This window comes from Ceratotherium simum, chromosome 13 (genome assembly GCF_057802395.1).
Source record: "Ceratotherium simum simum isolate JZ-2026a chromosome 13, ASM5780239v1, whole genome shotgun sequence".
Lineage (NCBI taxonomy): Eukaryota > Metazoa > Chordata > Mammalia > Perissodactyla > Rhinocerotidae > Ceratotherium > Ceratotherium simum.
Window position 1 is genome coordinate 8,313,407 of NC_141912.1, and position 27,468 is coordinate 8,340,874.

A 27,468-nucleotide genomic window follows, 5' to 3' on the forward strand; every position below is an offset into this window, starting at 1 on the left:
TTTTATTAAGGATTTGGGAAAATTGACTTTTTTTTTAAAAGCACAAATCCTTATTGTCTTAAGAGTTTAAGGCAGCACAATAAAGTACAAATTAGGATTTCTTTTCATTTTAAAATATGAAAACTTAAGAATGATTACCATTTGGGGAAAAAACTCCCACGGTATCTTAACATATGAGAAATAAAAACCAGTCAGAATTCCCTATGCTGGATCCTTAAATTCTAAGGGGCTCTGTTGTACCCACATATGCACATAACAGGTTACAGTCATCAGAATACAACGGAAGTTTAAGAATGAGATTAAATATTCCCAGCATATTATACTCACAAAATTAAGTGCTATCACTGATCGCATAGATATTAAGCTGTTTTAACCAAGGTTACGTACACTGAAAATGAAGATTAATAGGATTTTTTAACACAGTGGATGCAATGTCAAAACTTACTGCTAAAAAATAAGGGCCAAAATCTTTATGAATTTAGACTCAAAACCGTGCAAGCAACATACTGTATCAATTTGCTAAATCTACTTGTGTTTCTAAATTTTTTTTTTTTTAATTTTATTTATTTTTTCCCCCAAAGCCCCAGTAGATAGTTGTATGTCATAGCTGCACATCCTTCTAGTTGCTGTATGTGGGACGCGGCCTCAGCATGGCCGGAGAAGCAGTGCGTCGGTGCGCGCCCGGGATCCGAACCCGGGCCGCCAGCAGTGGAGCACGTGCGCTTAACCGCTAACCCACAGGCGCCGGCCCTACTTGTGTTTCTTAAATTTATCCTATTTCATCTTCAAGCTGCCAAACGAAATTTCACTTTTATGAGAAAAACTCTGACAATTTTATTATTATTTTATAGCAAAAGACATTAATTATTTTCCCTTCAATTAAAAAATCCAAATCATTAAAACTTTTAGCACTTCTCTGATGAATATTAGCAAATTTTTCTTGTGATATATACTTACAGGGTGCAGGATGATAACTCCTTTCACTTTATTGCCTATACTCCATAGAAAATTTAAAGCAGGTTTTCTCTGAGGAATACTTTTAAATTATCAGAGAAAAGCTTAAGTTTTAAAGTTTATGTAAAGCCTTACTCCAACCTTCACTTCCCTCTTTATAACAAAATTCTATCAACACATTCTTTAAAAAAAAATCACAGAATAATTTTTATTTATAATGAAGTTATTCTCTCTAGACTTTAAATCATCCACTCTTATAACAGAGAATCAATTTAAATAACACCACCAAAACAGAATGAAGACAAAACAATTTGCTGTTACATATCAATTTCTTTGATATGTCATAATGATCCAATTAGTCTTGCAACACGGTCCATTTCCAGTGAAAGTCTCAACAAACTGCTAAGCATTATAGTCCTTCATATTGACATTTTATTCTAAGGTGTGCCAGATGCGGCTCTCCGGAACACTTCAAGTCAAACAGTCAGTGTTCTGAAGAAAAGGGTCGACGTCCTATGTAACCCAGCCACAAATGGATAGTGTGCCTTCAGATCCTTTGGTTTGTATAATAATCCCTTTGGAAAGTTAATTAGTTGATGTTTGTTTCCTTAGAATTCTGTTTTAAACAGGACGAATCACCGACTACACAGTTTGTGCCAACGTCCTTGACTTTCTCGTTTCTGCTGTTTTGTTTATCAGATGATATAGTGATGGCAGTCTTATTTTATCCCTATTTTTGCTGTAAACATTGAGAAATATACCAAGGACCACTAAAAAACCAGACCATACATACCTAAGAGAAAGAAATAAGAAAAAAAGATTAATATCAAGGTAACAATTTATTGTTAACTACAGAATTTGGTGATGAGTTCATAATTATTCTGCAATAAAGTAAAATTTTGCTATTGGAGACCTATAATAATAGCATTAAAATAAAAATAGTATTTTTAGATCAGATTAGAAAGAATTACACATCTTTTATGTTAGGTATATACAGACAGAAGGTATTTTACAAAATAGTAAATGTAGTTCATTTGAATTTTGAGGATAAGAGCAAATTCGAAGTCCAACTCATACCAAAAGTCTTAAGAGTATTTTTAAAGCCCTGGATACGTCAAACTGCCAATGGCCACCTTGAGAACACAACTTAGCAGTTGAACTAGTGATTCCAGTGAGTAGAATATAAAGAGATAAAAAGGGGCCCACCCTGGGAAAGAGGAAGAATTGGTATAGATTACTATAACGTATATCTAGCATATGCAGAAAGTGAAAATAATTTATAGAAAACAAAGAATACATTGAAGCAAATCTATTTTGTGGTTACCTTTAAGCTTACACATTGATAATTTCTAGGTCTGAATCGTCTCAGTTACTAAGCAACATAAGTTTAAATGATGCTAATTTCAAACACATACTACACAGTAAAGAAAAACAGTAAATGCTTTTACAAAAAGCCACAAACTAAATAAATCATTAGGGCACAACTTACAGAATACTTCTCCACCTCAAATCCTTTGTGGGAAAAGGCAGCAAATAAACCAAGAACTTTAAAAACTATATATATATATAATTTATATATAATTATATATATATAATTTATATATTTGCACTAGGGCAAGGAGGAATCCCTTCATTTCAACACATCACTCACATTTAGTTACATTGGAAACAAGGTCACACCTGCACTGGGACTCTGGTTAGCAATTTAAGTGTACAGAATGATTTCCTCAAAATAATTACATACGTTTTTGAAACAGCAAAAGACACATCAATAAATTAGGGGTCAAGACGAAAAAGATTCTTTACAAAGAAATTAAAGTTGTTTAAGAGGAAATGTGAAACAAAGTATCTAAAAGTAGAGAAACTTGTTGAATTAAAAAGTACTTACTGAAATGTGAATGGTTTAGCAAAGAATATAAATGAAAGTACGATGGTCATTGCTTTTCTCCCTGTTGTCACTGTAGGGAGAGATAGGTTGGTTTAGAATGAGCCTACTATCCTGGTAATATTTTGGAAACAAAATATTTACAAAGCCTACTATGTAGAGGATATATATGAGGGGCCAAGGAAACAATGGAAAGCAAAAAACAAACAAACAGAGTCACTGTTCTTGCTTCCATGGAGTTTATAGTCTAGTAGAGGTGCAGGCATTAAATAATGTAGTTAATGGTTCAAGTACAACTGTTAACAGGTACTTGATGGAGGCTGTGACACTGCGGAGGCATGCCATCCTTTAGACACACTGACTTTGTTAGGCAGAAAAGAAAGGCTTTCCCAAGGAAGACATGATTACGTAGAGCAGAAGTTATTCTTTAAAAGTAGTAATCTTGGGGCCAGCCTGGTGGCACAGTGGTTGGGTTCATGTGCTCTGCTTCGGCGGCCTGGGGTTCGCAGGTTCAGATCCCAGGCGTGGACCTACACACCACTCATTAAGCCATGCTGTGGGGCATGCCACATGCAAAATAGAGGAAGACTAGCATAGATGTTAGCTCAGCAACAATCTTCCTCAGGCAAAAAGAGGAAGATTGGCACAGACGTTAGCTCAGCGCCAATCTTCCTCGCCAAAAAAAAGTAGTAATCTTAAGGACATACTAGTATCTTAATAGCATTCATCTCTCGATAAGACTATGAGTAATCTTAATAATCCTCTTTACATCTGTATTAACTTGTACTTGTCCTTCAAGTATTACCTAGAAGACTGCAGTAAGGCCTGAAACCTTCCTCCCTTGTGGCACCCAGGCAGAGATAGGAACTCTGCATTTATCTCCATTATAGCCTTTCCCCCCACTCTGTGTTATCAGTTGTTATCTTCCCACTAAACTGTGTGCTTTACTTGGTTCCTTATCTTATTCATCCTTATATGTCTTTTACGTACATATATATATGTGGACATAGTTCCTGGCACTTAATAGTCAATGCATGAATTAATAATTACCAAATGAAAAAACTGTTTTGGAAACATGCGTCAGAGCCCAATTCCCAAAATCTATTTTTCCTTCTACTTAGTAAGAGGATGCATTTTTTTTTTTTTTTTGCTGAAGAAGATTCCCCTTGAGCTAACAGTCACTGCCAATCTCCCTCTATTTTGTTTTTTGTATGTGAGCCACCACCACAGCACGGCCAGTGATAGATAAGTGGTGTAGGTCCACGCCCAGGACCTGAACCCAGGTCACCGAAGCGGAGTGTGCCATACTTAACCACTAGGCCACTGGGGCTGGCCTGAAAGGATGCTTATTTTTAACTGAGCATACCTTCCAGCCTCTCCTACAGTGAGGTGTGGTTATGTGACTAGGTTTTGGCCAATGAAATGTGAACAGAAGTGCTGTTTCTAGGAGTGTGATTTCTATGAAGTTTCCACAAAGAGAAAGGTGTGTCTTTCATCTTCTCTCCATCCCACTGCCTGGAAGGGAGATGAAGATGGTGGAGCAGACAGAAGGAGCCTGGGTTCCTAATGAGCATGGAGCCACCACACCCTCTCAGGTGGCAGTATAGCACATAGGTTAAGAGCACAGGTCTGGAGCCAGACTGCCTCAGTTGGAATCCTGACTCTGCAACTTACTAGTTGGTTGACTACTGGGCAAGTCACTTAACCTCCCTGTACCTCAGTTTATCCATTTTTAAAATGGAACAATAATAGTGCCTACTTTATAGGATTATTGCAAGATTAAAATGAATATGTGTAAAATACCTAAAACGGCACCTGGTACATAAAAAGGGCTATGTACATGTCAGCTATTATTATTACCACCTCTGGATTTCTTTTACGTGAGAGAGAAATAAACCTGCCCGCACCTCAAGACAAGGACTGCATCTCACATTTCTTTATACCAACCACAGGGCTTAATCAATACATACCAATTGATATCGGATCCCTGTTTTTGAACAGTTATTATCTTACAAGCAAAACTGGAACCCAAGCTAAGTATATGAATTTGCAATCTTTCTTGATAGCATGAGATGACTTGAAAGATTAGTGATATGGCCTGATCTACATCTACAACTAAATTCCCTCTATTTACCATTAGGGATGTAAACTTTAAAAAGGAGAGTCACATGTTAGCAAATAAAGAGAAAAGTTAGGAAGCAAATATACTTTTACAAGGAGAGAGGTATTTATCATTTGTTTAATTTACTCTGTGGAATTAAAATAAGTATTCACCTAAAACCATGAAAAATTAAAATCAGGTAAACGACTAATGTATATACACATTATGGATGAAATTCTACAGATCTGATAGAGATGATCAGGTCAAACTCAATCCCCTCACAAAAAGGAGAAACGAAGCCCAGAGGAGAGACTTACTCTCCAGGACATACATCATTAAACGTCAGAGCTGGGACAGGGCTCTGCCTTCTCTGACATCCCAATCCAGTGCTCTTCATGACATGCCATACTGCTTCCAACCCTGGGCTTCAGGGCTCTCTCCATGTGGGAGACACAGAGAGCATCTGTTATCTGTACTGTTCATTTGGCAAATGATACAAGGTAGCACACTGAGCCACCTGTTCCCCTCACTAGGTCTCCCCTGTAGCCCCTCATCTGTCTCCCTCACTCCTCCAAAACAAAACAAATACAACACCCATTCTTCTAAAGTGCCAAGCCAAGTCTCTGCACAGAGCAAGTGCATAACTATCAGTGAAAAGAGAAGCTAATGTGGTTGATGTCCTAGAAAGTAAACAAATGAAAGGTCCAGAAAGCTTTGTTTAAAATACACCTGCCATACTTTAAGTGCAACAAAACTGGAATTTTTAGTTATAAATTAAAAGTATACAAAGGCAGTATTTTTCTCTGAAGATATTCATCCCATCATACCTTTTTAAATAAAGATCTTTTAATGTATTTAAAAGTTACTATTTAGATAAATGTATATATTTGATTCTAAAAGTAAACTTTTAAGTAAGAAATTAAGATCAAACATTATTTTCTTTAGAATTTTAAAGAAATACCATAAGCCAAGGAATAAATTGGCAAAATATGACAATTTTCTTTTTAGTGAAGAGTACATGCTGCCCTTATCTTTTGAAAAGAGCATCAGAGAAAATTTAAGTGCTTATTTCATAACCTAAGCAAGTATACCATTCCTACCTGTTACAGCAAGAAGTGCACCGAAAATTTTAATCAAAGCCAGAACAAAGGAGATTCCAAAATACCCAGTGAGGGAAAAAAGGAAAGCATAACCGTAGGTCCGAATTGCATTCTGCAACATATGAAAAAGCCTGTTAGAAAAATGGAAAACAAACCCTGAGGTATTACAAATGAAATAAAACTACAGATTTTAATCAACTTTTTGAGCAATAATAAGCCATTCAACAATGCAGTCAAGCAAAGATTCTTATTTAGTTCTGATTTAATGGAAAAATATTGAGGAAATTAAAAATCTCCCACTTCTACATTATGAATAGCTTAAAAATGAACCTATAGGGTAGTGCAAGGATAAAATAAATTTAAATATAAATCATTTCATTTCTGATCTGCATATATTAAATTAAAGGAGTTATCAGATTACATAAAAAAGCCTTTTTGAACACAGGGAATTAAAAATATAGAGGAAACTATTTAACAGAAGATGTTTATTTTAAAAAATGTGCTTAGTGTTTACCTTTGAACAAAATGCTACTGCAGGGCCTAATCCACTAGTGCATGTCAATCCCAATAAAATGTACACAAAACCGATTGAATACGAATACAAAACCTAGAATAGATAAAAATGAAGTGGAAAAAAGTGCTATCAAACCAAAGGCGGAAAATGAAGGATTTTCAATATGTGGCTCAATTAATCTACTCAATTAAATTTGCAGAAGAAACCATTTTAAAAGTAACATCGTTTCAATATGGCCTAACTTTCTGGAAATGATGGTTGATCCTAACTGTTTATAAGTCGATGCCTTATTTTATGTACAACATAACACAGTGGTACTGATCCTTTCATATATGAACACATAATTATTCATTTCTTGCCTGGCTTAATTACTGAATTCAAACCAGATTTTAATGTTGCGGTTCTAAAAACATACATACACAAAACAAAAAAACTTTAAAGCTACTTATTAAACATGAAAAAACCCAAATATTAAGTTTGCAAAGACATCAAAATATAATGAAATTAAGCAGTATATGGCATATCTACTGCTTAACTTTCCAATTTTCCTACCAATCTTTCTATCCCAGTTTATTATACTCCTTATCAGCAGAATCAGAATCAGCATCAAACTTAAATACCTGCTATGTGTCAGGTACTGTGCTAATAATGCTCTATATGGATTATTCCATTTATTTCTCACAACCAACCTATGAGATAGGTACTCTTCATCATCACTCCCCAATATGCAGATGAAGAAACTAAAACTTAGAGATATTAAGTCATTTTCCCCAAATAAGAGAGCTAGCAAAGCTGGGATGTGAACTAAGGCTACTGAAGTCCAGAGCCTATGGTCTTAACTACTGTATTACATTAACTTTCTAACTACCTACACTTCCTTAATTCTCTGATCTTTACCTTATCTAGGAGGAGTGGTGATGATGATCAAGAAAACTCCTGACCAAGATTAAAGTTCCTATGTTCCTAGGGACTCCTTAAAGTTGCCTCACTCTGCTGACAAAGCAACAGAAAGGACCAGTCCTATACATCCTTAATGCAGCATGCTCTGTCTGTCCAGCAAGGTGGTGGGCTATAGAATTAATGTAAACACATACACAGTAACTTCACTCTATAAAAATACCAACCAGTTAGAAGATATACTGGAAGAAAAGGCATTATTTGCCGTAACAACGGCAAAAAGATGAAACACCTAATAATAACTTCAATGAGGAATATGCTGGATTTAAATAAGAAAACTAAAATCTAAGGGACATTAAAGAAAAAACACTTGAATAAAAGGAAAGTCATACCTTATTCTTGGACTGAAAGAATCAAGTGTACAGATGCCATTCTCCCTAAATTAATTTATAAGTCAATGCCATACCAATCACAATATCAATGGGATTTCTAGTTTATTTGGGAATATGAACACACAAGAATAACTATTGGTAGTAATATTCTGAAAAACAAAAGGAACAATGGTGGCTAGTCCTAATAGATGGTAAATGTATGATAAAGCTGCTGTCATCATATGGTTCTGGTGCAGAAATAAATTCAAAAGAATACAATTCTGAATCCTGCATTAGAATACAATATGATAAGAAGGCACCTAATATAACCTGGAAAAGTGGATTATTCAATAAATGATACTGGGGACAAGTGGATAGGCATTAGGAAGAAAATTTTTAGGGGCCGGCGCCGTGGCTTAGCAGTTAAGTGCGCGCGCTCCGCTGCTGGCGGCCTGGGTTCGGATCCCGGGTGCGCACTGACGCAACGCTTCTCCGGTCATGCTGAGGCTGCGTCCCACATGCAGCAACTAGAAGGATGTGCAGCTATGACATAAACTATCTACTGGGGCTTTGGGGGGAAAAAAATAAATAAATAAATCTTTAAAAAGTTTTGGTTGAATAAAAGATTTAATAAAAAAGGAAGTCATAAAGGAGTAGGCAACAAGGGTAAAATTCTTAAATCTCAGAGCTGGGAAAGCCCTTTTCAATCACAGTACATAGCCAGAAATCATGAGGTAAAAGATAAACCAGACCACATGAAACTTACAAACTTCTAAATGGAAAATAATTATACAATGAGCTATTAGCAGCGGCAGTGCTAATAGCCGCTGTTTTTACTTTTTACCTTCCTTTAATGTTTGAAAGTATTACTTTAATGAAAATAATGATGATAAACTAGTTTAATAATACAATGCAATCTTTAACAGCACACCTACTTCATAAAAGTTAGCATATCACCATTTTTGAGTCTGTCTGATGTGAAGAAAAAGCACTAGAGTATTTACCATTTCTGAATTAGAAGCATTATGCAGTTTCATAGCTTTCTCTTGAACATTTCCAATGACAGCATCTGCACACAGTGCCAGGGAAATAAGGATCACACCTTCAAGAAGCATAAAAAAAAACTCTCCTTATTTCAACATATGAGCGATAACCGAGATTTATGAGATTTCACTGGGCTAAAAACCAAAAGCAGATCTTAAATCACATTTGCTCAGTAAAGCTGAGTATTTTTATCAACAACCAGTTGTAACAGGCACATAGGTGATGATATTAACAAAAAAGTAACTAACACTAATAAACTGCATTAATGCTGTCACTATTATTGTGTTTCACTATCACGTCAAATAATAGTTCTACTTTTAAACTATATTACATGTTTGAAAGGAATACTGCAATAAACAAATATAGAAGAAATTTTTAGAAGATCTATTGGGATTGGTGTTTAGTCAGTTAATTGAAAATGATCAGATGAAGAGGGAAACCAAAATAGCCTATATTATTAAAAGGTTTAATTTAAAACACATAAACATGCATGCAGTTGCTAAGGTCTTTTCTTTGAGCATGGGGCCTAACTAAAATTCTGCACTTTCTCTTTTGGATAAACCACACTCATAAAACATTCTCTATGATTTCCAAGTTTTTGTTAAAATGTGCACCAGAAACTTATGAAACAATTGGGGTGCAGAATCCTTTCATATTTTTACGATATCCCTCAGTTTTTATTGTTTCATCCACACCTAACTCAATAGTGATGTTACTGACTTTAATTTGTTTTAATTAACTTCATTTTCACAGAAACTATTCTTTCTCTCTTCAAACTCATTTTTGAGTAGTTTAAGTAATATTTAATTATTGCATAATTACAGTAACAGGTATGACTGGTACAAACGAATCTGGAAATCAATGCACTCACACAAATGTGCATGCCTCCCTGAGAAGTAGGCTATTAACTGCAAGTGTTTAGGACACTGGTCACCAGGCATGGTACTTTACAAAAAGAATAAACAGCAGCCTTGGTTATATCTGGGAGTCTGATGGGATTAAAGAGAGTTTTCTCTTTCTAGTTTCTTTAAAAGTACAGTCATGCGTCACTTAACGACGGGGATAGGTTCTGAGAAATGGGTTGTTAGACGATTTCATCATTGTGTGAACATCATAGAGTGTGCTTACACAAACCTATATGGTACAGCCTACTACACACCCAGGCTCTATAGGACTAATCTTATGGGACCACCATCGTATGTGCAGCCTGTCATTGACCAAAACATTGTTATGTGGTGCATGACTGTATAAGAAATCACAGGTAGCAGAAAAATACATGGACACACGTATGCACTTGAGAATTTTCAAGTTTTCATACTTATTCTTCAATTTGACTTTTTCTCAGCTAGCTTTGGTATTAATTACCTAATCAAACATTTTCTTTTCACTAAGGAAGATTCACCCTGAGCTAATATCTGTTGCCAATCTTCCTCTTTTTTTCTGCTTGAGGAAGATTAGTCCTGAGCTAACATCTGTGCCAATCTTCCTCTATTTTGTATGTGGGTTGCCACCACAGCATGGCTGATGAGTGGTGTAGGTCCGTACCCAGGATCCAAAACTGCAAGCCCAGGCTGCAAAAGCAGAGCGTGCCGAACTCAACCAGTGCGCCACCAGGCCGGCCCCCCAATTGTACATTTTATTCACCAAACTTGATTCTGAATGCTCTTTTACCTGTTTCAAATATCAAATCTGTCCTTGAGAGAAAAAGACATGTTATTATTGAAGACCCTGAAAACAATCTAGCTCCTAAAAGGCTATTCAAAGACATTCCAAAAATGTTCTGAACAATGGCAACAGCATGAAAATACCTGAATTGCACCCTGAGGGGAATATTTTAAAGGCAGACATTTATTTGAATAAGTAAATTCTGATATATTCACTTTATACATTCAAAGTTTTGTTTATGTCTCTATTAAATAACCATCTTAATAGTTAATCTCCTGTACATAATATACTCTTATAGATCAGGGATTGTGATAAGTGCTTATGAATTATTCTTAATGATGAAGTATGGTTAGGTTCTAATTCTCTTAAAAACTATTTCCATGGAACCCAGAAAGGGCTAGCACTTAACTTATAATGAGAGGTTACCGAACCACCTCTTTCCATCACCACCACCATCATCCCCACCTCCACCACGTGTATGTGCTTTCACATGTACTATGCCATCATCTCACTCTATGCTCCCACTATCTTTGTGTGAGGCAAGATATCATCATTATCTCTGTTTTATAGGTGAAGCACAAAGGAGTCTGGCAATTTACCCATGGTTATTTTTTTAAGTGATTCAAACAGAATCTGAAGCCATGTCTCTGTCTGAAGCCATGTCTCTGACTGCAAGTTCTGTGCCCTCTCTAAAACTGTTTTTTCATAAGTAGAAGAGTCAGTTCCCTCAGTTTTCAAATATAATCTTCCTCATAGAGTTGCTGACATGAAAATGAAGTGTTCCTGAAAAATCTAAACAATGTTAGAAACATCTGCAACTATAAGCTTTCTCAGAGTAAAACTCACTGAAGTAATGATCACTTGTATTCCGAATGATCAAAGGTCAAAGAAGAGATCTAACAGCTTCTACCAGAATCTTCTAGTTGTCAAAGGGCTGCTCCAAGAGGCTGAACTGGTTACATTTAAATCCATTAATGTAGCCTTGCTAACCAGGTTAGTTAGGAAGGCTGACTAACAACTGGTAAGAACAGCAAGCTGTTGTCAATGATTTTCTCATTATGTAATCTTTTTTTCTCACAGATAATTATACTTTGTACTTGCTGATATATATATACACACTATATATATATACTATGTAACATATATATAGTATATATATATATATATATACTCTCTCAGAGTTCCTTTGATGACCTAGATATTTTAAATATTATTTTTGTCAGGCTAGGAGATGGGATGATACTAAAATAAACTTATGAGTAAAGAATGACAACATTGTATATATAAACAATTTTTCTCTAAGGTCTTTAGAATAAAAACAAGATTCTAACACACATTTATTATTCCTATTTATTTCTAAACATACTATAATATCTATTCTGCTTGTGAAAAATCTAAATTTAATTTACAAAATTCCTCATGGCACACTATGAGGAAACTGTTTATAGTGAAAATTTTAAGCACTTTAAGGTTATGACCATATTTTTATTACACAGTTTAATATTTAAAAGTATAGCATAACTTTCCCTCTTTAGCTATAACAATGACAGGTAAATGTGCAAGTTTCAATTTTTCTAAGAAAAACGAGAATAAAAACAATTACTACTGTGACTGTCCTATAACCAATGTGTATATTTGCAATTCAGCCCATAAGAAATTGATCTATTATGTACTTGATAACAGAAGATTTTGACAGGGCAAACAGCTTCTTGTCATGTCAAAATACAAGAGTACTAAAAACAATTGTTATATTTCCAGAGTTGTAATATTTTTACTACATCTTATATGGAAAGTCTGAAAGCTTTATGTTAGGTATGAGAATCAGAGATGTGACACCATCATTTAAAATCCCTAAGAAATTGTAAAAATTCTTACTCTAAACCAAAATGCCTACAAAATCTAGGATACAATAAAATTCCTTACCTGTCAGGTTGAAATTTGGTGCAGTTGTGCTGTCAGCTAGAGTAAACCATATGAGACCAAGGCTCATACATACTGCAGCAGACACATCTACAATATTATAACGCTTTCCTGTGTAAAATCAATGGAAGTCAACCTCATTATGCAAATATCCACTCAGCATTGCTTTAGATCTATGTGTTTAACCAAGTAGAGCAGGAATCTGTTTTTTATGTCCAATGACAAAAATATATGAAGAACACTTAGGTCAAGGCATGGGATGGTCACAGAAGGAGTGCTTTTTAAAATTAAATTACCAATGAGCACCAATACATCCTTATAAGTTAGATATGAAATTCTACTTTATCTGTTATGGTAGTGAGTAAATGAACATTGAAAAACCTGTAGAAATTAGTGCCTCTTTTACTTTATGTATAATATAAGGCTATGAATTTTCTTATAGTTTATTAGTTTACAAAGTAATCAGAGTAATTATCAGGCTATATAACTGTTTAAGTTTGTAAATATCATAATCAGCTAACTTCTAGGTTGGTGAGGATTAACTTATTTTAGCATATCTACATTTAAATAATGAAATCATGCAGTGTCACTTTTTGTAAGGATTGTAAGGAAATATTATATGTGCCCAGTCAGTTATGATGTTAAACATGATTTTTTTTTTTTTTTGGTGAAGAAGATTAGCCCTGAGCTAACATCTGTTGCCAATCCTCCTTTTTGCTGAGGAAGATTGGCTCTAGACTAACATCAATGCCCATCTTCCTCTACTTTATATGTGAGATGCCCGCCACAGCATGGCTTGATAAGTGGTGCCTAAGTCTGTGCCTGGGATCCGAACCTGTGAACCCTGGACTGCTGTAGCAGAGCACACGAACTTAACCAGTATGCCAGTGGGCAAGCTCCTGAATGCGATTTTTTTTTTTTTTTGTGAGGAAGATCGGCCCTGAGCCAACATCTGCCAATCCTCCTCTTTTTGCTGAAGACTGGCCCTGGGCCAACATCCATGCCCATCTTCCTCCACTTTACATGGGAAGCCGCCACAGCATGGCTTGACAAGCGGCGCATGGGTGCGCGCCCGGGATCTGAACCGGCAAACCCCGGGGCCGCCGCTGCGGAGCGCGCCTACTTAACTGCTTGCACCACCGGGCCGGCCCCCTTGAATGTGATTTTTAATAGGGATAGAGGTCAATATTTTTTCCTGCGTGAACAGTTATCCTGAAATTATATTTAAGTAGTTGACATACATACTTTCATTTTAAAAGGCTTTTTTTTTGGGAAGGCATTTAATGCCTAAAATGAAGTCAAGCTGTATAGGAACTTTAGTGACACACAAACACTTGATTATCAAAACATGAACATTCCTTATGACTGTTATATGGACAACAATAAACTTGTACCACTGCTGGTTGCTATCATTGCCTCCTGTTTCACTCTTATTTCCACATAGCTTGTAACTTAGTTGGGCTCTAAGAAGTCAACAAGCCAGCAGAGTTGGTAAAAAAAACAGTTGTGCTCAGGTTAAGCTTTACTTTAATATGAGAACTGTCCGTTTGTATAATGGAGGTAGAGAGTGGAGCCCTGAAGAGTCAAGGAATGAAAAAACTGGAAAAAGGAGCTTTGTAGGCACTTCTAAGCTAAGTCTTCAATATGTGAATACACTATTTCTAGACATGTAGCAGATTCCAGATTAAAAGAATAAAATAAAAACTATTGTTATTTTTCCGAGTCCAAATTATTGATTTCAGACACTAAAGTATATCACAGAAGTATCAGTGTTTTTATAATACCTTATTTTTATAAGATATCACTCAGAATTGTTACAATATCTAGAGTGTTCATTAAAAATATTAATCAAAGTTTAATGTTTTTCCTAATGCTAGATGCCATAACATATCCTATTAGTTTCAAACAGTATGAAAATATATCATTACTATACCTTGAATAAAAACTCCTCCTAGCATAACAGGAATCAATTTGCAGCACTTGAAGATGACTTGGGTAGGATAATTCAGGTAGCCCAGGGAAGTGTTTGATAACCCCATAGTACCCACTGTTAGAAAAGCTATTATCATGTAGGTTTTTCCTGGTATTCTGTAAAAGACAATTTTTAAAATCTTCATTTTGGGACTCAATTCATACTAATGTAAGATAATGTGTTTACAGTGTGTAAGTGTCTAGTTATTCTTCTAATTTAATATTTCTAGAAATATTGGCAAAATATCACTATTTTTATAGTTATTACAGTGTTCACTTGTATAAAAGAATGTTGGTAAAAATAATTTACCCTAATTTAATCAATTATAAGACCTCTCTACTGTTTGAAAAAGTATATGAGAGAGTTACTTAGATTCTTACTGAAAATATAAATGTTGATAGAAGACTTTTTAACAGCAATTCTAGCTACATATAAAATCTTGACTAAATTTAGAAAAAAAGAGTTACTTTTTAAAACATATTAGCCTCTATAACAGTAAATGGTACCTTAACCAATTTTTAACTTCTAAATTTGTTGTTCTGTTTCCTAATGTTTCCATCTAGCATTAGGAAAAATACATCCATCTATTCTGCTAGAATAACCTGAGTAGAATTTCTCTAGAAAAAGTCTACGGTGGTTTAAACTCTAAATGTGATTTTTATTACTACAATATCTTATGATTCATCTCTAACTCCGTATTCTATAAAATGTTAAAACAATCAACTTTCAGATGAGGAATCTCTCTCCTCATGATCCCAAATCTATTTTGGGTTCTATCTGGATTTCCTAAAGGAGATTCTTAATTTGGCATCTTTAGAATGTAGAGCTATTACTGGGAGCATAAGCTCACTTTGACTACGTATTTAATGGTCTAAAATAACAGTTTTGTACACTGGTGTGACTAACACATGAAGTACTATTCATATAATCTGATTATGCTGCATACTCAGATCTAGTTTCCATTTTGGGATTTGTGTTCATGTTTAAATCAAGGCAACAAAATTCCTCCATATTTTTTATATAGCTAGATATAAGGCAAAATAATTTACCGGAAAAATTCAATTAAAATGCATCATTTCCACTTACATTTCAATTTTGAGGCCTTTCCTACTTAACTACTAACACAGTGGTCAACATTCAAAATCCACGTGAAAATAATTTGGCATGCCTGTACATATCAGTGTGCACAAACACTGATTTTTATGCTGTTTGCAGGGTTTAACCCTTAGTGGGAGCTCATCAGTGAAGGACAGTACCACTTCTCCAGATAATGATGTAAGTCACAGTAGTCAAGCTTCCTCATAAATAAATCGCAAACAGTGGCCAGAAATAAAAATTCAAGTCAGAAAAATCACAAGGAACGATTAGAAAAGCAGCATAGAACAGGTAGAAAGACAACCAGCCTGAAACTCAGGAAATTCAAAAGGCTCCAACTCTGAGAGCAACTTGCTATATGATCTCTTGAAAATCCCTGTGCTCCTCTAGGTCTCCGTCTTCTTGTGGGTAAAATGAGGAGGTTAGATTTCATCTTCTTGCCTCTAGGATTCTCACTGTTACTATTTTAATACCCCCACTGCTTACTTCTTTAGATATGGTGGGAAAACTATAACTTTAAAAAGCCCCTTCAAATCCAACTTGACAAATCTCCTTTATTAAAAACTCACATAAAGTAATTAATGATAAAGTTACAAAGTAATCTTCGGTGAAAAATAAGTAGAATATTTAGGGCACTACAGTTTACAGTGTGCTTCACCACACATTACATTTGATCCTCAAAATAAAACTGAGGGAGAATTTAAGAAACTTCCGTGCAGTCATGACAGAGCTAATAGGAGGCAGTGACAAGACTCCAATCCATGTTTCCTGACTCCCAATCCTGTACTCTTTCAACTGCACTGGCACTCATATAAAGACAGGAAGAAAGAAAAGGACGAGGCAAAGAGTTTGGCTAATTAAAGATCTAAATGGCAGCGCCACTTAAATTCAGAGATGGGTATACACTCAGAAATAAATTCAGAAATACGTGGTTGGGCATATTTTCATTGTAACGTACCTTTAAAGACTTTTTCTAGAAAGTTTTTAATGTGCCATGGAATGAAAAGGTTTCAGTTCATACTTATATTTATTACACACCTATAAATTCTTCTAACAAATTCCTTCACTTATGTTTAAATCAAACACGAATGATTTTGTTTAAATATGTTATGGTCATGTGGTTTAATGGTGGGATAAATATGGCTTGAGGCCCACTCCCTATCTCATCTGGATAGCTGAGAGGGAGGTGTATCTTTCTGAAATTTAACAAATAGGAGATGTATCATCTTGTGTCACTTTTCATTTAATAAAGATAGCATTATATTATTTTATTTTAGAGGCAATCAGAGGCCCAGCAGTTTGAAATGGGTAATGAATCATCAGACTTCCTTAGTCTTGACAGATATATTTAATTACTTTCTATTCCATCATCTACGGCTAAGTCTTGTAGTGTTTCAGAGCATGAAAGTAATGAAGAAGATAGCCTCAGATTCAAACATTTTTAGTATCATGCTTTAATAATTAATTGGCAATAAAAAGAGGTTGAGAGGTAAAATTAGACCCATGAAGAAACACTGTTGTACAGATTTAAATATTTAAGATTTTATAGTTACCTTCATACAACATCAAAATATTTACGAAAGGAAAAAAATAGTAAGTGTGAAAACGTTTTATTTTTACTAAAAGATTAAACATTTATATCAATGAAGACAGAATGTTGGTATTATAGCTGATTACATTTAAATTGCCCAAGATATACACGAAATATTCACATATTAGTGTCTGATATAACAGGATAACCACACTTACAAGAAATGTCATATTCAAATTCCTAACCACCTTCTGTTATGAGAGACTAGGTTTTATTGCATATTGTTCCATATGCCATTAAAAATATTTCAAGATACTTCTCAAACCTAGATGATGGTTAATTTAAAAGATACTGTCAAAAAAGCTCTTTTAGTCTTGATGAAAACGAAGGTTATGAAATTTCTCTAATGTCTAAGAATGCAATCTCAGCTACTGGCCATTACAAACATGACGGTGTTAAGTGGAATATATCCCATAAAACAAAACATTAACTAGACATTCTAAAAACCATTATAACAACAGGTGTTGATATTTCATTTCACCACTTTAATATTAGTAGCATTGTAAATCTTCCAGTAATTACACCTATTTCAGTGAAATTTATAAAAACAGATGTACATCTGAATACTTTGTCCTGTTTCAAGAAGATATTAAGTGGAGCCTAAACTACATTTTTTTATTTGATAACATTACACTTAAAGGGAAACTGCTTTTTTCAGTGTATAATGGAAGCATCGTTTTTTATATTTTTTAATAGTTTGTTACACTGATAAAAATTCTTGGGTATTAGATATGCTTTATTAATGGGAAATGTATATTTCATGTATAATATACTCCACATGCCTAAAATACAAAATAAAACAAAAAATTTTAACTACTACTAGTGAACTTAACTGTCAAAAATATAAAAAGACAAACTACATACCTTCTCCTTTTGTCCTGAATAAGCTGAAGTTCTATTAGGCCAAATATGGAGTAAAATGCAAACTGCACTAAAGTAAGGTACCAGCCATAGGACTTAAAGCCCTCCATTGAAAATATTAATTCCTGTCAAAAGATACATAAATACTGTTAAGTTCAAGGGGCAGACCAACTTCCTCACAATAAACTCCTATAAACACAACATTTTAAGAGAAATCAGGCCTCACCCCCAACAACAACAACCTTGACAACAACAAATAAAAAACAAAAAAACACCCAAATCACAAGGCTTCTCAGAGGTATAATTAGAGAAGCAGGAGGCCTTTCCAAAGAACGGACACTAGATGTCCAGGTGTGACAATCCACAGAAAAACAAAGGAGGGGAGGGAGAGCTGTGAAGCGACATTATCCTCTGCTTTTCTCCTTCTCTAAAAGACCAAAATTAAAAGAGTTGCCCAAAGCAATGAGAAAGATAGCTGATTGAAGAACTCATTTACTATATAAAATGCACATTTCATTAGAAGTCTAATATTTAAGGCCCATTTACCCATAGAAATATCATCAGTTCAAATCAATAATGTTATTTTTTGGAATACTTGTGCCATAGGTTACATAAAACTTCTCCTTGTGCAGGCAATGGTTATTACTTGGCCTCAACATGATGTTATATCACGAAGTAACATTTACATTAATTGTTAATAAATCATTCTCAACAGGTCATTAAGAGAGAATTCTAATAAAGTTATCTGGCTTAATTGAATAAATCAAACTTTCCCCCACATATATATACTTCAACTGTATTTTAAATAAATTTTGAAAAGACTAAATTTATGGATAAATTTCTTTTCAAAGAAAAACTAAACATAGCCTCTAAACAGACTCTGCACTAGACTTTGTACATTTAGGATACTGTGTAATTCCCCAAATTTAGATTTCACGTTCAAGTAAGTCTGCAAAGTATTTAGGACTCTTCTGGTTTATGAACTATAAAACATGAAAATAGCTTTATAAAGTATTCTGGCATTCAGATGAATATTTCTCTCTATATATATTTATAGCTAACTTCACTACAAAACCCCAACCATTTTCTTTAAACTATTTTAATAGGAAATTACATGTAAGAGTTAGTAGCAGTGTCACAAAATGAAAGTGATGTTACAAACATAATGATCAGCAGTTTATCTAATTTTAAAAGAAACTCTGCACATATTAGCTATAAATTAAAATCTCTGATCATTAATCAAATAGAAAAAAATTAACAAAATTTGTAAATTTCGAATTCATTTTCCTTTGCAATGGCTAGCTTTGCTCCCATGTTATTTGGTAATAATGATATTTTAAAGGAGAAAAAAATGTTTCTCAGTGAGCAATTTCAACCTTTACTAGGTAAAATTTACTATTTTTCATTGTTCTTCATTGTGATATCTGAATTTTTATATCATCTTCTAGTGGAGAAATCAGTTATTATGAATATTAACATTTTTAATTCATGTTTTTGTTTTACACCAATACTCTTCATAGCATTCTTAGAAGCTAAAGAATAGTCACAATTTTACCATCTTCTTTATTTACAATTACTTTTATATTTCATCTCTATAAGACAATGGCAAAGAGTATAATAATTTTTAAGATCACTCTAACTGATTAATACTAAAGAACACCGGAAATATTATCTGTGTTTTAAGACAACATATCACTTTCCTTTTCCTGAATTATAAAAGGCTCTCTCATGTTAGAGAGTTGCACAAACAGAGCAAAGTTGGTAATGGCTGAAAACAATCACTAATGAACTGATCATCAGTAGTATTAGTCCCCATTCAAACATTCTGTTGACACTAGCCTGGATCCTCACCCATCCAGCCCATGTCTTTGAAGGTAAAGAATTTGCTGCTGGTCAAATGTATACAACTATCCCATAATACAATGTAAATATAAGATAAATTGTGGCAATGTTAGAAATGTTTTGCACAGGCAAAAATCACAGAAAAATAAGGTTCAGGCAAAGTTAGATTAGAAGAGGAAACAAACAAGAATGAGAACACAATACCGGCTCTAAAACAAGAATGATTCAAATATTACAGGAGTAAAGAGATACCCTTGGAAAAACATAAAACATCCTGATATATTTTTGCAAAAATCATCTTTTATTATTGAGCTCTAAGAATCAAGAATGAACTGGAATATGGCTTTTATGCTATCATTGAGTTTTATTGGAGAATTATGTTCCAGAATACAAATCAATATTTTGAATACTCTTTTAAAAACTAATACACAGTTGCAATTATTACCTACATTTTGTTAAATATATTTTAAATTTTTTCATAATTTTTATTTTTTAAGATGGTCTCTGTTCCCCTCCTCCCACTTAAAATATTTAACTCTGAAATTTTGACCCCTGTTTTCAGCTGACGTACTTTTAAAAAGCCCTTTTCTACCACTAAAACACTCGAATTTGTGAATAAACTTATAAAGGGAAATATCTTGGACAAAACTATTAGTAAGTCCCCATTTTAACCTCAATTGTTATAAATAATTAATATATTATAAACAAATAACCATGTTTTACCTGTAAATATCCATAAATTAGGTAAAATACAAAAACTCCAGCAACACATATGAAAAATTGAGTAAGTTTGTTAAATCTGCTGAGATTTATGCCAAGTACTACAATGTCATCTACTGACTTGATGTGTGGTGACATTGTTTGGGTTTTGGATGGGACAGTGATGGAAATATATTTCCTGGAGTTGTTGAACTTGAGATCCATTGTTCTTGTTTTGCCACATTCAGTGCTTCCAAAGTTATCTTTGTTGGTCTCCTCTCCTCTGTTCAGTCCTTCTTTTGTTTGCTGGGCCAAGTCCTAAAAAAGGAAATAAGCAATTAAAGCAAAGTATTTAAATCATAAAGTAAAGTACTAACCCTTGAATAATATTTCAAATCATACTTTGAAAATTACACAGGTAAGTCTCCTTCTCTCTGGATATTAATATATTAATTCCCCTACTAAAGCTTCCAATCAACGAAAAACAGGAGTCTACTCTCCAGACAATGGATCTTCACCTAAGGCCAATATACATCATTAAATTAAATCTACACCATTCTTATTTCCACAGCAACAAACCAAAAGCTGGCCTTGTATATATTTCACCAAAGAAGTAAATATACCTTCATTATGTTTTTATATGTAGTAAGGATATAATTTTTTTTTTTTTTTTTGCTGAAGAAGATTCATCCTGAGCTAACATCTATTGCCAATCTTTCTCTTTTTGCTTGAGGAAGATTCACCCTGAGCTAGCATCAGCACCAGTCTTCCTCTATTTTTGTATGTGGGTCGCTTCCACAGCATGGCCACTGACAAGTGGTGTAGGTCTGCGCCTGGGAATCGAACCCAGGCCACCAAAGTGGAGCGTGCCAAACTTAACCACTAGGTCATGGGTCCAGCCCCAGGTTATAATTTTAAAAGCCCACAATAGTTTATGCATAACATTTTCAACATTCAAGTCAATCTTTAATTGCAGAAGAGTAAAGAACTAATGCTCCTTTAATTACTAAGAAAATTGTAAAATATATTTGTTAATGACATTTTAAAATAAAGTCAAAAAACTGTAAGTTACTTAAAGAGCTAGATTTATCAGAGACTACAGAAAGGATGATATGCTTTAGCAATAGTATCTCTTAGGTTAAAATAAAATGTTTTCTTCCTTGGGAGAAAATCACTTTAATTTAAAAAGTCTTTGGGGAGTTCTTGTTCAAAGGGTATAAAGTTTCAGCTATGCAAGATGAATAAGTTCTAGAGACGTGCTATACAACGTAGTGCCTACAGTTAACAACATGGTGTTGTGCATTTAGAAATTTGTTACGAGGGTAGATCTTCATATTAAGTGTTCTTAACCACACACCACATACACACAAAAGGGGCACGAGGAAACTTTTGGAAGTGAAGAATATGTTTACTACCTTGATTATGGTCATAGTATCACAGGTGTATGCATAAGTCCAAACTAATCAAATTGTATATAGTAAACGTGCGGTTTTTTTGTATATACCTCAGTAAAGCTGCTTAAAAAAATAAATAAATAATTCTTTGGGATTATAAAAAGCTGTAAAACACATCATTTTTTGTTAGTCTGTGAAAAAAAATCACGAAGGCTCCAGAGACTGTCAGTTTCTCTTTGGATTTATTCAAACCGAAAAAAGAATTCCATGTAAAGGCTGAGGAACCTTTGACAAAGAACAGAACAAACTTATAAAGAAAAAATTCTCCTCCTAGAAAAGACTCACTGTCAGTTACTATCCCAGTGGGAACTAAAATTTAGACTCTAGCTGAAAGAAGAGGATAGGGAAGGATAACTTTGATAGTGAACTCTTCTCTGGAAATCTTTTTAAAAGAAACTGTCATATGATGGTTTAAAATGGCAACAATTAGGGGCCGGCCCGGTGGCATAGTGGTTAAGTTCGCGCACTCAGCTTCGGTGGCCCGGGGCTCTCAGGTTCGGATCCCAGGTGCGGACCTGTGCACCGCTTGTCAGGCCATGCTGTGGCGGCATCCCACATGTAAAGTGGAGGAAGACTGGCACAGATGTTGGCTCGGCGACAATCTTCCTTAAGCAAAAAGAGGAGGATTGGCAATAGATGTTAGCTTAGGGCGAATCTTCCTCACCAAATAAATAAATAAATAAATAAGATGGCAAGAATTAGAGTCACTTCTTCATGATCACTTCCAGTTTGCTGATTTACAGAAACCCTCTTCAGTACTTTAAACTTGGAGTCAAGGCTCTGAATACAACTTATAACTAACAATACTCAGGTACCCAAGAACATATATTTTACACGGTATCTGCCATATTTCTATATAGAAAATGTGTAATTTTAAGAAGTTTTACTGTATTTCTTTTCCTTTACCTGTTTCTTCTTCTTTATATATTGTTCTTGCTCCCCATACTACATTTCAATCATTGTCATCTCTGAGCAAGACTTGTTTCTTTTTTTTTTTTTTTTAAAGATTTTCTTTTTTTTGGGAGGAAGATCACCCCTGAGCTAACATCCATACCAATCCTCCTCTTGTTGCTGAGGAAGACTGGCCCTGGGCTAACATCTGTGCCCATCTTCCTCTACTTTACATGGGATCCGAACCCGGACCGCCAGCAGGGGAGCGCGCACACTTAACTGCTACGCCATGGAGCCGGCCCCTGAGCAAGACTTTTTCAGTCATCTCGTAGGACACCCTTGAGATTTGACTTTCTTTATAAACCATGCTTTAAATGATCTTCCCTAAACGTTGTATTCAAGCATACAAGAAACAAAAACCTTAGCACCTATTTTCCACAAGTATAGGCATGGATACATAGTACTATTCAAACAAGTCTGAAGCTTCCTCTCCGTCCACTTCTTTCAATGCAGCCTTAGACCACCCACAACGGACTACCATTGCATTCCTGAAACACACCATGGACTTTCAAACACCTGTGCCTTTTGCCTATGTTCTTTCAGCCCGATTTCTTCCTTCTTTGGGTCAGGACTTGAAGACATGCTTTAATGTCCTCTCCTTTGTGACACTCTTCTTAATTCCCCCAGATGGGATAGAAGAGAACTGGAAAGGCAAGACTCAAATCTTATTCGTCTCTGCATCCAATATTCCAGCGAACCAAATAAATTGGTCCTTCTTCTGGAGGCCCTCAAACCTCAGCTTGCAATTACTCACCCCCTGCTTGGATATGATCTTTCAAATGTACTGTGGTGTTGGCAAACCTTGTGGGTAAAACTAAAATCTTATAGAAAACAGAGGTTGGGAGAAAAGTACAAATAATGATTATATATTTATACACATACAGAGAATAAAATTTCTAAAAGACCTTTCTTTCCTTTTATTTTTTTAAATTTTATTTATTTATGTTTTTGTGAGGAAGATTAGCCCTGAGCTAACATCTGTTGCCAATCCTCCTCTTTTTGCTGAGGAAGATTGGGCCTGGGCTAACATCCGTGCCCATCTTCCTCTACTTTATATGGGATGCCGCCACAGCATGGCTTGATAAGTGGGGCGTCTGTTTGCGCCTGGGATCTGAAACTGCTAACCCAGGCTGCTGAAGCAGAGTGCGAACCCAAGCACTATGCCACCGGGCCGGCCCCCTTTCCTGCTTTTATTGGTATTAAAATTTCTCCCACAATCATCTTCCTCTGCGATGTCTGTAATTTAGCAAAACGCCTGGCATATTGTAATGACTCAATAAAATTACAGCTAATATTATCAGAAAGTAGTATAGCATGATGTTTTCTCCATGCTTTGGAATTTTGACAGATCTGAGTTCAAGACCTGGCTTTGCAACTTACTAGCTTGAGGAGCCTTGGGCAAATTATTTCTGAACTTTAAGTTCTGTATCTTTAATAGGGGGGTAAAAAATGTGCCTATCACAGAATTTTTGTTAGGACTTTATGAAATAAATGTAAAAGTGCCTGGCAATCCATACATGTTAGCAATCATTATTCAACTTTTTAGAAACACTGTGAGGGTGACATGGTCTGCTGAAGGAGATTCACTGATGTGCAGCTGGAAATATGAATCTGGATTTCCAACCCAGACTTCTCTCCTGTAGAAATCCAGATCTGTATTTCCAAATGCTTCCTTGATACTTCTACTCATGATGTCCACTAGTCCCTCATTTTAAGTGTCCAAAGCTGAACTCATTATTTTCCCTTAAAACAAACCTGCTCTTCTTCCTATATTCCCAATCTCACTTAATGGTATCTACTATGAAACACAAGCTAAAAATCTGGAAATTATTTTAGATTCTTTCCTTTTCCTCACAGTCTATATTTAGCCAAGATTCCTCTTGACTCTACATCCATAAATATATGTAAAATCTGTTTCCAACTGTACCATCAAGCAGCCATTTTCTCTTGCCTAGATTAGACTGTTCATAATCACTTCTTCCTTTCTGATCCATCTTTCACACTGTTCAACATGAATTCTGATCATGCTGATCATCTTAAGGTCCTACAAATTACAAACTAGGTGATCTTCTGGATTCTCATAGCACTTTATACATATTTTTATAAATACCTAAATCATAATGGTATATATTGTTTTTACATTTGTTTCTCCTACAAGCTTATGAAACCCCTAAGGGAAGAGATGTCTTCATATGATTTTCTAGGACATAACAAAAGTGTAAGATATTAAATGAAGGACTCTATTGCATTTTAGGAAATACCATTTAATCAAAAGTATTCTGGTCCTTTCCAACACTCTGTCATTTCTAACCCACTTATGAGGCAATCTTATAAGCCACAGCTCTGTGAAAGACATGCAGAGTTAAATCCCTCCAGCACTGCCACTTCCTGGATATCTGTGCCAAAATACTGACATCTCAACTGAAATTTGCCACAAAGCATCTGAAATGAATATGGAAATAAATTCATTTCCTTTGCTTACTTGAGGCACCATTACCAGAAACCCTGCTCTTTAAAGCCTTGCATTTAGAATGCAGTTTTAGGAATCAGAACATCACTGGGCAGATCATGTGACTGACGAAGGAAGACACTGTGACCTCTGATACCCAATAACTGTGATCCTGACTGTTTGCCATATCCCTTCCATTTGAGACATTAATGACTGATATTAACCATCATCTAAAGAAACTGGGCTAAGGTCTTTGCACAGCAGGAAAGAAAAAATAAGACACAGAACTAAAATTAACTTTCAAATTAAATAATCAACATTTTGCTTTGCTTTAGAAGTTCACAGTAACCCTTGAAACTAATGTAGAAGAAAACCACAGGTGTGAATCACTGCCTGCAGCCTCATCCTAAAGTCAACAGAGATATTTTTTTTTTTAAAGATTTTTTTTTTTTTTTTTCCCCCCAAAGCCCCAGTAGATAGTTGTATGTCATAGCTGCACATCCTTCTAGTTGCTGTATGTGGGACACGGCCTCAGCATGGCCAGAGAAGCGGTGCGTCGGTGCACACCCGGGATCCGAACCCGGGCCGCCAGCAGCGGAGCGTGCGCACTTAGCCGCTAAGCCACGGGGCCGGCCCAACAGAGATATTTTTTAACTACTTGAAGGTATAAATAACTGCTAAGATGGAATAAAAAGGCAGCATTTCTAGCACAGAGTGAAATTTGAAAATTATAAATACCTGGTGATAACACATTTACAATCACCCAATGAAGTCAAAATTATTTCACTTAATTTCTTAATTTAGTCTTTCCCACCCTTTAGAAAAAAGTCTCCTGCTACAAAAAGGTAGAATATGAGAAAAATATGTCATTACAGTGTGAGTAACCTGAAAAAACTTGATTCCCTATTTTGTCACCCTCAATGTTACAAATAAGATTTCCATTATATCTAGATTAACTGGACTCTGAATATTAATCATGACCTATGGCATATGATTATAAAACAGAAAAACAAGATTCTGGCCCATTTCTTTGTACATACATCATTACACAAAGTTCAAGAAACCATGTGCTAATTTTTGAAGTTTACTCTTTTTTCCCAAGGGAGAAAACTAAATTAGGATTTAATATATATATTAAGAAATTAAGTACACATAACACTTATCTAAATTATTTTCCAATGCTGCTGTATCTCTCTCTTCCAAGTGCCAAACTACCCTAATTTACTTAGAAAAACGTTTATCCAAAAAAAAATTCTAGACGCCTGATATTCTGCTATAGAAGAAATGCATAAGCCCAACAGTAAAAAAAAATATACAAAAAAACCACAAAAAATCTCTGTTAGCACAGCAAATCATTCTGCCTTCTTTCGTTTTTTCTTTAAAAGGAAAATAAAAAGGTAGGGGAGAGAATTAAGCTGCAAAGACTGGAGGAATTTGCAAAACTTCTAGTGGAAGTCTATGACATAAATTTAATAACCTGGCAAGAACTATCACCGTGCACCGCAAATCAAACGGACAGCTGAGAACCACCGAGTACCCTACCTAACGCAGAATCCGGAAGTATTGTTAACTAAAATGCAGTCTTGGGGAACCTGACAATACTCCAGAGGCCCGGACAGTAGCCTAAAAGACGCCCCTGGAAGCGGCCTCACGCCTGCGGGTCCACAGACGGGGGCCTGAGGGAGTTCTAGCCCGCCGGAGGGCGGAAAAGGGGCGAGGAGGAGCAGATGCTCCTCTCCAGAAACCGTGCCAGCAGGTTTCCGTTCTTTAAAAAAGAAAAGTGACCCGCGCCCTCCATCCCGACCTCATCCTCTACCCGCAAGCTCCTTATGGACGAGGGAGATATGTAGCATCAAGGTTCTCTGGGGAGGGAGAGTCTGGGTCCCAAACACGGCGAAAGGCCCAGGGGCACGTCCCCTTCAGAGCCGGTGTGTCACCTGGAAGGGTGACCCCAGCCTGGGTGGCGCCTCAGCCAGACCGAGCGTCTCCCCTCCCCAGGTCCGCCGCCGTCACCTCCTGCTTCTCCTCCTCTTCGCCTACTCCTGCACTTTCCACGGCGGTGGCCGCCTCCTCGAAAGGTGCCAGCATCCCCAGCGCCCGCGC

General features: G+C 35.6%; 1 protein-coding gene across 8 annotated transcripts; it reads right to left on the reverse strand.

Moving 5' to 3' along the window:
- SLC35B3 (solute carrier family 35 member B3) lies at positions 1-27,468 on the reverse strand. 8 transcript variants are annotated; one of them, XM_004432134.3, is made up of 10 exons: positions 27,379-27,468; positions 20,536-20,829; positions 17,974-18,095; positions 14,385-14,539; positions 12,455-12,562; positions 8,827-8,924; positions 6,555-6,647; positions 6,041-6,152; positions 2,843-2,912; positions 5-1,747 (listed from the first exon to the last, which is right to left on the reverse strand). In XM_004432134.3, the coding sequence occupies exons 1-10, from the start codon at positions 27,451-27,453 to the stop codon at positions 1,597-1,599; spliced, it is 1,278 nt and encodes a 425-aa protein (XP_004432191.1). In that variant the 5' UTR covers positions 27,454-27,468; the 3' UTR covers positions 5-1,596. The 8 variants fall into 8 exon arrangements, 7 of the variants coding, with proteins under 7 accessions (XP_087294109.1, XP_087294104.1, XP_004432191.1 ...); XM_087437982.1 differs by having other exon boundaries at positions 6-1,747; positions 27,303-27,465; XM_087437981.1 differs by having other exon boundaries at positions 6-1,747; positions 27,182-27,465.